At 36.4% G+C, this 13,825-nt stretch overlaps 1 protein-coding gene across 2 annotated transcripts in view; it reads left to right on the forward strand.

Annotated features, from left to right (window-relative positions):
- Positions 1-13,825, forward strand: part of Map3k7 (mitogen-activated protein kinase kinase kinase 7) — a 68,939-nt gene that overhangs the window by 13,492 nt on the left and 41,622 nt on the right. For both annotated transcript variants that reach the window (XM_090338423.1, XM_090338424.1), the window contains exons 2-7: positions 4,834-4,944; positions 5,646-5,711; positions 6,665-6,710; positions 8,351-8,489; positions 9,458-9,582; positions 12,344-12,472. In XM_090338423.1, the coding sequence (XP_090194549.1) occupies positions 4,834-4,944; positions 5,646-5,711; positions 6,665-6,710; positions 8,351-8,489; positions 9,458-9,582; positions 12,344-12,472 (616 nt within the window). The remainder of the gene's footprint in view (positions 1-4,833; positions 4,945-5,645; positions 5,712-6,664; positions 6,711-8,350; positions 8,490-9,457; positions 9,583-12,343; positions 12,473-13,825) is intronic.

Raw genomic sequence — 13,825 nt, forward strand, 5'->3', positions numbered from 1 at the left:
AATTGTTTCCACTGTGATCAGCCTATATTTATTTAAAAACTCATGCATTTCTACTAAATTTTCCTGTTTTATTGAATATAAACCCTGGAAGTACTTATTCATGATGGTCTGAATTTTTTGAGTGTCAGTTGTGCTCATTCCCATGGGATCCCTAATCTTGTTTGAGTCTTGTCTCTCCTTTTTTTTGATTAATCATGCCAGGGGTCTGGGCTGGCTTTGAACTATGATCCTCAAATCTCTCAGTGGCTAGAGATTATAGGCATGAGCCATTGACACCCGGGAAAAATAATTTTCCATACACTGAAATTTAATTCCTTAGCCACTTGGCTCCATGCTTATAAATTTCCTTCATATATAGTTATTCTATTATATATTTTAGTGAATGTGTAATACCTAGGACATTTTGCCTTATTTCATTTTAGATCCTGTTACTGTATTGTGTGTAAAGTTTTATCACTAATGAGAATAGAGCTATCTTGAGGCCATGAACCCCTATCTTTCATGGATGTACCTGTCTTTTACTTCAGGATATTCTGGACAGTTACATGTTTTATTCTCATGGTTTTAAGTTGAAAACTTAAAATAAGTCATCGTCTCATCACTAGGTGGCACTTGTGGATCACAAGTATTCATGTACCAAATGCAAGCTTTGTGATTCATACACAATTCACAAATGTAGACAGTATTTAAGAAGCCTGTTTAGGCATTTTTCACAATAAAAATGCAACTAGGGCACACTTACTAAGTACCAGTGGCTTTAAAGTGTTTCCAAATAGTTGAAGAATATATTAAATTCTTTGTAATCATTAGTTTGTAGTTAGTGATGATAACAATAGATAGGCTAGTCTCAGCCTAATGTGGGCATAAAGTTAAGTTTTAGAATCTTATTTATTGCAAATGTCTTATAAGAGAAATCATTACTGCAGCTCCTTACTCTGATTCATACCCAACTCTGATCACTTCTGTAGTATTCATAAAAATGCCTGTTTGAGAATATAAGCATCTCTGTTTTACTGTTGAAAACAGAAGCTCAAAAGATATTAACTGCTCAGCATTAAGAGCTATTAAGTAGACAAGCTCATGTCTATTAAATTCCAGAAGCAGGGAATATTCTGTCTGTTATTCTCGTAACTAGTGTATATCATACTAAAGTAACTGCCAGTGCCATGACAGAGTTGAATTTAGAATTCACTGGTAAGTCCATGCTCTAGGCTTCAGATTTTGTCTTCTTTGAATACTTTCTGATCAAGTGATCTTAGGTAAGTTGCAACCATATAACTTTCATTTTATTCATTTTGTTTGTTTGTTTTTGCCAGTCCTGGGCCTTGAACTCAGGGCTTGAGCACTGTCCTTGGGCTTTTTCAAGGCTAGAGCTTTACCACTTGAGCCACTGCACCATTCCAGCTTTTTTTGTTTGTATGTGGTACTGAGAAATCAAACCCAGGTCCTTGTGCATGCTAGACAAGCACTCTACCACTAGGCCAAACTCCCAGCCTCTTGATAAGGTTTTTTATAGTGATGGGATTTGAACTCAGCCTTACTTGCTCTTTATTGACCTTTAAAATTGAAGAGGGTAAATGTACTAATTTTTTTTAAGCCCATTAAATAGTACAGGGCATATAACATTCAGTAAAAGTTCATCATTTGGGTGGCTTTACACTTTGAGCAATATGGGAAATGTTCATACTACTTTGTATGAGTTATAAAGTAGTTTCTGAGCCATAACTAAATGTATGAGTTATTAGGTAGTTTCTGAGCCATACCTATAGTGTCCATATATCCCAGATTACAACTACTATCCTGTTACTCTGTGAAGTAACTCAATGTAGATAAGTCATTCACTCTACCTGAAGTCCACTTTATTATTGACCATTTCTGTGTGAGTTTGTTTAAAATAAGAGCTCCTCAAGGGAAGATGGAACTTCTGATGTACTCTCTGATGTAAGAAAGAAGATGTACTTTCTGATGTAAGAAGGGCATTCATTATATGTATTACAATTTAGGATCACTAACATTCTGGCATTAAATCAGCTAACATTAAACAACGCTCTTACCATTTGCTAGCTCTGTACTTACTGATCTGTACTCTTTACACTGTAGTCATCTGCTTTATATTTAAAATGAATATAACATTCGTACCTGCCTACTAAAACTGTATAAATGAGCTGTACCAGTGTAAAGCACTTAGCCTAGTACCTGCTGCATAGAAGATAAAAGCCCTGTGACAGGGCTTAGTAGATAAATTGAAAGTTGAGAGATGGGAGATGGTACTTAACTAAAGTCCTATGTAGTGATAAAATGTAATAATTTTGTTCTAACAGATATTAAGCTAATTTTTTTGTTTGGCTCTTTTGTTATTCAAGCATTTCTAGAACTACAGCAGCTTGACAGAACAGTGAGCCCAGGTGATACATATATGCAGCAACAATAATAGAAGACTGATATGTATTCATTATTTATTTTCTGCTGGTCCTAGGGCTTAAATTCAAAGTCTAGGTACTGCCCCTGAACTTTTGTGCTCAGAACTAGCACTCTGCCACTTGGATCACATCTCTGCTTCCAGCTTTTTTGTGTGGTGTATTGGAGATGAAAGTTTCACAGACTTTCCTCTGTGGGCTGGCTTTAAACTATGATCCTTAGATCTCATCCTCCTTAGTAGCTAGGACTACAGACATGCATAAGCCCCTGGTCTGACTTTTTTTTTTTCCCCCAGATACTGGGGCGTGAACTCAGGGCCTAGGTGCTGTTCTTGAGCTTTTGTTCTCAAAGCTAATTACCACTTAAGCCACAACATCACTTCCTACTTTTTTAGTGGTTAACTTTACTGACAGTCTTGTCCAGACTGTAGATTATGGGAGTGAGCCACTGATTCCAGGCTTGGTTTATTTTAATGAGAACTTAAGTTTTTGGAGATCATGAAATTAATCCATCTGATATAAGTAGTTCAGTAACTTTTGCAAATTTACTTAGTTATCAGCCATCACAATGATAGTTTTTTTTAATTTTTTATTTTATTGTAAAGGTGATATACAGAAGGGTTACAGTTACATAACTAAGGTAATGAATACATTTCTTGTCAAACAGTGTTATAGCCTCCCTTATTTTCTCCCACCTTGCCTCCTAGCCTGACTCCACTCCTCCCCAAGTTGTAAAGTTCATTTCTAACATAGTGTCTTATGAAAATTACTGTTGAATTGGTACACCTTTTGTCCTTTTTCTCACCATATTATTATTTCTCTTCTCTTCCCCAAATCATATACATGTATATACAAGACACAAAGTACCAAAATAAAAAAAAATCGTGACAACAGGGTATAAACCAAAGTGGGGGGAGTGGGAGAAACAAGAGAAAAAAGAAGTCACTTTATATAATACATTTAAAAGGAAAAAAAAACACCAGCTTGTTTTCATATCTTCTCATCTTAAATGGATGCCTGCTATTTACATTAATTCCACTTTTCACCCTCAGCACTAGCCTACCACTAGTCTACTCTGTTTTTCTATAGTTTTCGTGTTTGTTTGTTTGTTTTTGCCAGTCCTGGGACTTGAACTAAGGGCCCTGGCACTGTCCTTAGGCTTTCTCAAGGCTAGCACTCTACCACTTGAGCCACGGCACCACTTCTGGCTTTTTCTGTGGTACTAAGGAATCTAACACAGGGTTTCATGAATGCTAAGCAAGCGCTCTACACTAGACCACACTCCCAGCCCCCAGATGCTTTTCCCCTTCCCCTTCCCCCTCTCCTTCCCCTTCCCCTACTTTTTCCCTTTCCCCTCCCCCCCTCCCCTCCTCACTCTCCCTCTCCTCTCTGATTGTGGGGCTTGAACTCCGGGCTTGGATAATGTCTCTGAGCTCTTCAGCTCAAGGCTTAGCATCTGTGGCTCAAGTGGTAGAGCTCTAGCCTTGAGAAAGCCCAAGGGCAGTGCTCAGTTCTGAGTTCAAGCCTCAGGACTAGCAAAAAAACATAAGAAAGAAAACAAAAACATCTAGGGGAAGTGGCGCAGTGGCTCAAGTGGTAGAGCATCAGCCTCACATGAACATACTAAGGGATAGTGTCCAGGCACTGAGTTTAAGCCCCAATATCAGCATACACTCATGCGCTAGGGAGTGCATGTGTGCATACATACACACAAAACAATAATAATGATATTCCATAGTAGATAAGAGGTAGTAGCATATTTTGTCTTTCATTCATCTTGTACTCTTTTATCAGCTGTAGCTTTATTCCTTCCACTCAGTTCTCTCTCACTACTGTTACAACTCAAAAGCTGTTTTTAATTTAACTATTTGCCTGTAATAGCTTAAAATTTTTATATTTTTCGTATGTTCTTGCTTTATATTTTTCTGAATTATCTTCTCATTTTTGTTGCTTTTTAACTATTTTTTGCTATTATTAAAATGCTTTACCTATGCCTTGATGAGTCATTTTTGTTTGTTTTTAGGTTTACTTGTGAAGAAAAAGATATCCATGCCATAAACCTTTAAAAAATGAAAGTGTATTTAATTGTGTCCTCAGTTTAGTGTATTTCATAATAAGACTTAAAGATTAGCTTTAGGGGGCCGGGAATTTGGCCTAGTGGTAGAGTGCTTGCCTAGCACGCACAAAGACCCAGGTTCGATTCCTCGGTACCACGTACATAGAAAAAAGCTGGAAGTGGTGCTGAGACTCAAGTGGTAGAGTGCTAAGCCTTGAGAAAGTCCAAGGACAGTGCTCAGGCCCTGAGCCCAAGCCCAGGACTGGCAAAAAAAAAAAAAAAAAGATTAGCTTTAGTGTCGTACACTGAACTAAATATCTTTGCTTTTGATAATTCTTGTCTTTTTTTTTTTAAATGCAGGTTGTTGGAAGAGGAGCCTTTGGAGTAGTTTGCAAAGCTAAATGGAGAGCAAAAGATGTTGCTATTAAACAGATAGAAAGTGAATCAGAGAGGAAAGCTTTTATTGTAGAGGTGAGTTGAAAGGCCATATCTGCTGGATAATTTTTACATGAGAAATTGGATTTAAAATTGTGGAAGAATTATTTCTCTGTCTTTCTTCTGTATACATACTTGAACATCAATAATTTGGTTAAATTGGAGTAATAGCAGCATAGGAAATACTTTTTTCCATTAAGTTTTTAAACAGGTATTTATCATTTTTCAAGTAACAGTAATATGGGGTTGCAACTTTACATGTCCATTTATATGTATAAATACATCTTGATTAGAATCATCCCTTCCATCATATTTCCTTTCTCCTACCTTGCCCCACATCAGTCTCACCAGGTGTCCTTATTCTACTTTCATAGATACACATTAACTTTTATGAATTTGCCCACCATTTCTCTTTTTATTTACCCATTGCCTATCCCTTGCTCCAACTCAATACATGTTTCAGCTTACGAATACTTTATTAAATTGTCTTTTACTTTTTCCGTGGGATTACATAATAGAATCTCACTTAATGTACATGCTTTATCCAGTTGGATCATTTAAATATGCATATGACCTTACACGTTTCCACATAAGTTTATATTTTCAGATACCTATGAGAGAAAACATATATTAGTTACTGAAATGATTTTAATGATGCTGTGAAATCAGTGCCTCAAAATTTATTGCTTCTTTCTTTTTTTAAAAAAAAAAACAACAAAACCCTTAATTTGTTACAGCTTCGGCAACTATCCCGTGTGAACCATCCTAATATTGTAAAGTTGTATGGCGCCTGCTTGAATCCAGTAAGTCTGTCACTTTTCTCTTAACTTTTCTATGAAAAAGGACATGGCAGATGTATGTGTGTACTTTATGAAGTTATTTTGATCTTCTATCTTAGCTGTATTTCTGAAAATACTGTTGTATATTATGCAATTGTTTGTTCCTACTCTTTTAGAAAAAAATATATTGGAAATGTTATTTTAGGCTGTCTTACTCAGAAACTTCATCTTTTTTTGATACCCCATGATGTGAGCTACTTACTAGTATTGGAAAAATGTCCCAGGATCTTGTGATATTTTCATGTTTTTATTGCCATTTTTAGTGGGCTGGAAGACAAGGTCATAGGTCATAAGTTCTTTTATTCTTTTAATGGAGGACAGGTTTATCTTGTTTATGGCTTCAAGGGGTATATGCATAATGGTAGCAAAGGTGTGGTTAAACAGAGCAATTCACATCAAAATAGATGGGAAACAAAGCTAAGGAATGAAGAAAGGGACCAAGGCAAGATAATAATAATCCTCAGTGATGTACCCCCTTCCCTACTTCCCCCAACTAGGCCACTTTTCCTAACTCACCACTTAATAATGTCATCTGTATCATGAATCCATTAGGGGATTAATTCATTTATTAGGCCAGAGATATCATGAGCTAACCATTTGTGGAAGCACTCATAAACCCATGCAGAGATGTGCTTTCCTAATCTCCCAGGTATTTTTCAATCTAAACAAGTAGACACTTAAGATTACAAAACAAACAACAACAAACACACACACACACATACACACACACACACACACACACACACACAAAACAGACATAAGTACATACCCCCTTTTTTCTCTCTTTTGTGCGTTCATATGATATAGACCAAAAGGATCATTTTAAGTGCATTCATAATTGTATTGGTTGAATTCAGCTACCTTTGCAAGGCTTTGAGATGCTGAAGCTATGGTTAATTTTGGTCTGTTTCCTTCAGGTGTGTCTTGTGATGGAATATGCTGAAGGGGGCTCTTTATATAATGGTGAGTGTCATTAAACCTGTCTTAACCTTATAACATAAATTGTATGTTTCTTAATGTCCAACTACAAAAGAGTAAAAACTAAAACAAGAAAATGCTATAGTATGTGAAGTTTAGAAATTCATATTTTTTCTTAAATGATACTACTTTTTAATTATAGTAGAAGCATTTAAGCAAAGTAAAATTTATTTTTAAAATACAATTTAAAGTATCTTTAGATTTTTTAATATATTTTTATTGTACTTAATAGAAGAGTTACATTATATTTACCAGATAGAAGGTGCATTACTTAACAAACATTACTACCCCTTCTCATGTTTTTGTCCCCATTTCCCTCCCCCACCCCTCCCCTCATCTTGTTTTCCCCTTTCCCTATCCTATTTCAAATAAACATATAAACAGTATATCTGATAACAAGGTAAGAATACTGTAATAATATGAGATAACCAAAGGACAACAAAAGAGATGAGAAATAACATAGTACATTAAGAACAACAATCATACATTATATGGCTCTTGTTTCTGTATCCTGGAAGTCCTTTCATTTAGCCTCATCCTATATATGGCCTTATGTATCTAGGTTTTGAGCTATTGTAATCATCTGCTAGGAGAGTCCAAGATTTATACTAATTATGACAAATGAAGGAAACTATTGAGCCTATGTTCCTTTCAGTCTGGCTTACTTCACTGAATATGATTTTTTTCCATGTCTTTCCATTTCCTTACGAATGGGGCAATGCCATTCTTTCCGTTATCAGCATAGAATTTCATTGTGTATATATTACCACATCTTGTTGATCCAATCATCAGCTGAGGGGCATCTGGGTTGGTTCCATATCTTTGCTATGGTAAAAGTGCTGCAGTGAACATTGTTGTGCTAATGGCTTTAGTATGTCCTTGTTTCTGGATGATTGGGTAAATGACAAGTAGTGGAATTGCTGGGTCATAGGGGAGCTCTATGTTTAGTCTTTTGAGGAACCGCCATACTGCTTTCCAGAGTGGTTAAAACTAGTTTACACTCCCACCAACAGTGTAGTAGTGATCCTTGCTGGCCACATCCCCTCCAGCATCTGTTGTTATTAGATTTCTTCATGGCCATTCTTACTGGAGTGAGCTGTAATCTCAGAGTTGTTTTGATTTGCATTTCTTTTATGACCAGAGATGTTGAGCATTTCTTCATGTGTCTATAGGCCATTTTTTTTAAATAAAGGTTTGTATTTATTGCACATATGTTTCTTATTGTTAGTGTAAATCATATTTTCATTTGATAGAAATATTAATTTTTGACCAGAGTACAACTGCAAACATCTAGACACACTCACCTTGCTTACATACAGTTTTTCTGTTGCTTTCTGACTGGTGTGAATGTCTGCTTGTAATATATATCAGCTTATGCAAGACCTACCAGTTTGAAAAATTATATTACTGTATAATAATTTTACCTTCTGGTGGTTTATTCATATGACAGATGTTCATTATTTTTAGATTTTTCCCTATTTTTTTTACTTAGAGATGAATTGAAAGCATTGATGAGAACACATTTAGAAAAGTCCCCAGTCATGTGCTCAATAGTGCTTGTATTCACATCGTATCTTTTGTTATATGCAATAAAGTTCTTTTTAGTTTGTGTGTCTCTTTTGCAGTGCTGCATGGTGCTGAACCGTTGCCATATTATACTGCTGCCCATGCGATGAGTTGGTGTTTACAGTGTTCCCAAGGGGTGGCTTACCTACACAGCATGCAGCCCAAAGCTCTAATTCACAGGGACCTGAAACCACCAAAGTAAGTTCTAACACCACACTCTTACCTCCTACCCACTCCCTACGTGGTGAAAGTAATTGTTACACATGACTTTTCTTTATCTCTTTGGCTTATTCGAGTACATTTTCTTTGCCAGTCCTGGGGCTTGAATTCAGGGCCTGGGCACTGTCCTTGGGCTTTCTCAACACTGGCTCTCTACCACTTGACCCACAGTACATCTTCTGGCTTTTTCTGTGTATATAGTATCGAGGAATGGAATCCAGGGCTTCATGCATGCTAGGCAAGCACTCTACCACTAGGCCACACTCCTGGCCAGAAGTTTTACTTTTTACTCACCTTCATTTAGTCATTTAGCCTAACTTGAGAGACTTAAAATGTAAATATACAGTAATAAGTAAAAGGTTAATAAAATTTATAATTAAAATTAGTCTCATGTAACTGCTATTGACTATTACTATAGCACATATGTCAGTTTGGTTATCCATCTCTTTTTATAATTGAAAATAAAATCTAAGTAAAAATAAGCTACTTGGTAATTATATTTAATTATACAAAACCCTGGATTTGATCTACAGTAGGGAACAAAATAAGCACTAGTTTTTTTTTCTGTATTTATTTTTACTTTAGCTTCTTCAATTGGACTCTATAATATTAATTTTAAAAATAGTATATGTTATGATTAAACCCCCATTTTGGGATACTGGAATGTCTACCTATAGGAAATCTCCTGTTTAGTTTAACCAGACAGGAGTTCAGGAAAGATTATGAACTAGAGATGGAAACATCAAAATGTTCATCTGTAGTCTCCCCAACAGCTCTTAAGTTATGGTCCATTGATTTTGACTAATTTTCCTCTGAACAAGTAACATTTCACAGAAGTTTCATCATAACAATTGTTTTGTTTAATTCTTCTATCTCCACAAATGTCTCTTTTTATAGAGTTAAATATTTGTTTTATATCTTCTGATTGTTATTTTTTTTTTTAACAGCTTGCTACTTGTTGCAGGGGGGACAGTTCTGAAAATCTGTGATTTTGGTACAGCCTGTGACATTCAGACACACATGACCAATAACAAAGGGAGTGCTGCTTGGATGGCACCTGAGGTGTTTGAAGGTACATGGCAAAAGTATGATATACCTGGTCACCTATCACTCCTTGTGACTATATTATATTTGTAGATTTTTTCCCCCTTTTCCATGCTTTATTTCTTTACAGTACCTAATTATAAGCTATATACTGAAGTCTAAAAAGGTATAAGTTAATATAGCCTATGGTTCCAAATTTTGTGACAAAATTTAAATATTATTGCCTCTTCTATGTAGATTCAAGTGAGTGTGTGTGTGTGTGTGTGTGTGTGTGTGTGTATAGTTATTGTTCAAGGATTCTATTATTGCAAAGCTACCTTCTTGCTAAAGTTTTTTTGCAACCCTGTCAGTATGATATTTTCATGCTTATTTACAGACACCAAAAATGCACATATCAATAAACATTTTGAGTCACCAACATATGTCCCAATGTGAACTCTAAACAGGCAATGCTCTACCTCCTTAATTTTCAGTCTGTTTTGTGCCCCTTTTCCCTTGTGTGATTTTTGTTGGTGATTTTGCTCCTCAAAATTGCCTCAAATGTAATCTACCTGAGAATAAGACTGTAAATGTGTACATATCAGAAAATATATTTCTTAGATAATTTTCTTTTAGGCATGATTTACAGTGACATGAGTTCAACAATAGTGAATCAGTAACAGATGTTAAATAATGTATCTTTACATAGTAACATACATAAAACAAGGTTATATATTGCCTCATTGACAAAAATTTCATAATCAGAGACACACAGGAACATATTCCCTGTACTTCCCCAAGAGCAGTGGTTCGGTGTTCACTCAGAATCAAAGTGACAGAAAAATGAGAGTCAGCTGTGGCTTTTTTTTTTTTTTACTCATTTACATTGCTTTCTAGTAATTAAAAATTAACAGCCCCAAGATAATCAGTTCTCAGTTCCCACTGTGGATTTTTCTGAGTGGGCTTTACTTCTTTATTAAGTAAACTCTTTTTTACCTTAAAAAAATAAAGAGCCCCAAAGTTTAAATGAAAGTGCCTTAAAAAGAATGTAATTCAGACACAAGTAGGAAACTAAAAACCTTTGTACTTCAAGTTATAAAAGCATAGTTCATTTGCTAAGTATCTGTACAGAAACACCAAATTATCTTTTAAGTTAGAGAAGTGAAAGTGAAGGTGAAGTGATTTTATATGCTAGAAACTATGAATACTCACAAAAATAGACTGTGCTTATGGTTTAGTTCTTATATTTATGAGCTTTAAAGTCCTTTTAATTTTGTTTTAACCCCCCCATGAGAAAAGTAATATGCAGTCACTTGGTCACTTGAATAGTTATTTACAGTTTAAAAAGTGACTACACAAGAAGGTGTTGTCAATAAAATTAAGTAGTGCCTTGTATTTCATACACAGATTATATATAAATATATATGTTTGGAAGCTTTGAAAATTATCTAATATTCCTCTTTTGTTAATTTCATTTTCACAGTGTTACTGTAGGAGTAGAGCAAAGAAGAGACTAAAAATTACTATTTGTCTAAAATAGCAAAGGCCAAACTCATGGGTTATGTAAATCTTTGCATTTCTGAAAGTCATCAAGCAGCACCTGTGCTCAAATAAGATGATGCTGTTGCAATACTATGTTGTGGTGTACTGTTATCAGTGTATAATTGCGGCACTCTTAAATAAGTTGGTTTTGAAGGGTGCATTGTTTAGTTAGTTTTAAGGACATATAAGGCTGTTTCGTGTGCTGTTTTATCCACCAGCTTGGTAACTCTGTAAATTTTACTGCATAATCTCTTTATTCTGAAATTTCTTACCCAAAATTGTTATTTCCTTACATCTTTTAAATTTAATATTCAAGAAAAAAAGAAACAGAACCATCTTTTGCTTTGACAGTCCATGAGAAAATAGATTTTATTTAAGATGAGCAAATTGCATGACCTTAAAGTTGAACTCAATAGTAAAAAAGATTGTGTGTGTGTGTGTGTGTGTATAGTGTGTATAGTATGTATGTATGTATGTGTATATATCTATATATATATAAATATATAATGTAGTAGTCTTGAGCTGAAGAGCTCAGGGACAACGCCCAGGCCCAGGGCTGGGGGTCAGGGACAGTGCCTAGGCCTAGAGTCCAAGCCCCACAACAGACAAAAGAAAAAAAAAAGTACACATTTCTTTCTCTGCTTCAGAAAAAGTATGAGTCAATATCCATAAACAGGAAAGGTTGCGGCTCTTTATGAAAAAGAAGAAAATAACTGACTTTTAACTGATTGTCTAATGTTGCTGTTTTGGGGGAAGGGTGTGTGTGTGTGAGTATGCTTGCTCAGCTTTTTCATCATTTATATCTGGTATTCATATCACTTGAGCATTTTGTTGGTTAATTGGAGATGTAGACTTAAGGGCTTTTTGCCTTGTCTGGCTCCTTCGGACTGTTATCATGCAAATTTCAGCCTCTGGAGTAGGAGAGCTTACAATGTGAGCCACTAGATCTGGGTAACATACTCCAGATATTTAATTAATTAATTTTTTTTTTTTTTAATGAGGCTGGGAGCTTGTCCTAGTGGTAGAGAGCTTGCCTAGCATGCATGAAACCCTGGGTTCGAGTCCTCGGTACCACATACACAGAAAAAGACAGAAGTGGTGCTATGCCTCAAGTGGTAGAGCATTAGCCTTGAGGAAAGCCCAAGGAGAGTGCTTAGCCCTGAGTCCAAGCCCCAGGTCTGGCCAAAAGAAAAAAGAAATAACAAAGAAGTTGTTTCTGTAAGTCAGATGGGAAATGTCTCAAGATTTTGCTGCTTTTTTTTTTCTAGGTAGCAATTACAGTGAAAAGTGTGATGTCTTCAGTTGGGGTATCATCCTATGGGAAGTAATAACACGTCGGAAACCTTTTGATGAGATTGGTGGCCCAGCTTTTCGCATCATGTGGGCTGTTCATAATGGTGCGTAAAGGCAAAATTCCTATTTCCTATTTGTGAGTTTCTTCCTGTCATCTTCCCTAAAGAAAACCCATTTATCTCAAACATTGAAATATATAATTTTAACTGGGCTTGGTGGCTCATGTCCATAGTCTCAACTATTCATGAGGCAGAGAAATGGGAAGATTTGAATCAAAGTCAGAAAAAACAAGTCTGGCATGGTGGTTCACCTACACAGTAGGCATAAGTAGAAAGCTGGCAATTCCATGTCAGCCCAGGCAAAAATGAGACCCTATCTGAAAAATATCCTAAAGGTCATGGCTTAAGTGGTAGACTTCCTGCCTAGTAAACATAAAATTCTTATTTCAGTGCCCCCCACACACACAGTGTGTGTGTGTGTGTGTGTGTGTGTGTGCGTGTGTGCGCGTGTGTGCGTGCGTGCGTGCGTGCGTGCGTGTGTGGGTGCGCGCGCGAGCGAGTATACATGCCTACTTTTTGGTTACTAGACTACTTTCCATTTCTAGTCTTTGTCCCTGAGCCCCAGAATTCTGCAATGCAGTGCTAAGACAGCCTTGGTCTCCATATGGGGTAGAGGACATTTATTGGCTGCACACTGATTAGAGAAGAGACATTACTGCATATCCAGAGCCTGTTGTATTTCTCCTAGGTATGGAGAAGCATTGGATTGTACGCTGGGGAAAAAAAAATAGAAGGGTCACATGTGAAGGCACACAGAAGTGGAGGCAGGTGGATCTTGATTTGACACGCACCCAGGCAAAAAGTTGTGTCCTCAACTCAGCCCAGAAGCTGAGCATGATATGTGCCTCTTTAATCCAAGCTAGATGTGAGATCTAAGTAGGAGGATTGAAATCAAGGCTGCCTCCAGACTAAACCTCAAGTTTATACCCTCCCCCCAAAAATAATAAGGCAAGAAAAACCTAGAGGTATGGGTCAGTTAGAGTACCTGCTTACAAGCACAAGCCACAGAGTTTAAAAAAATAAATAAAATCTCTTGTAGTCTTAAGATGGTTGGGAAACTTCAGCCTTGTCCTCCTGAGAAAGCGAATGCCGCACCAAGAAGAGAGAAAAATCACCAGTAGAGTTGTTACTTAAGTTCCAAAGAACACAAAGTGCTTCATCACCCATTTTTTTAAAATATCCTCACCCACTTACTGTATAGGCAGTTTCTTCATCTAGCAGATCAGGAAACAGACCTTGAGCTTTGTTAAATGCCCAGTGTCAGAAGATTGGTAATTGTTAGGGCCGGATTCAAATCTAGGTTTTTCAGACTCAAATGCTCATATTTTTAAATCCTATTGACCTGTGGGCTGTGTCCTTGAATCCCTGTGATCCTTACATGTGATGTTAACATGCATC

Source organism: Megascapheus bottae, chromosome 8 (genome assembly GCF_031878675.1).
Source record: "Megascapheus bottae isolate mThoBot1 chromosome 8, mThoBot2.hap1, whole genome shotgun sequence".
Classification (NCBI taxonomy): domain Eukaryota; kingdom Metazoa; phylum Chordata; class Mammalia; order Rodentia; family Geomyidae; genus Megascapheus; species Megascapheus bottae.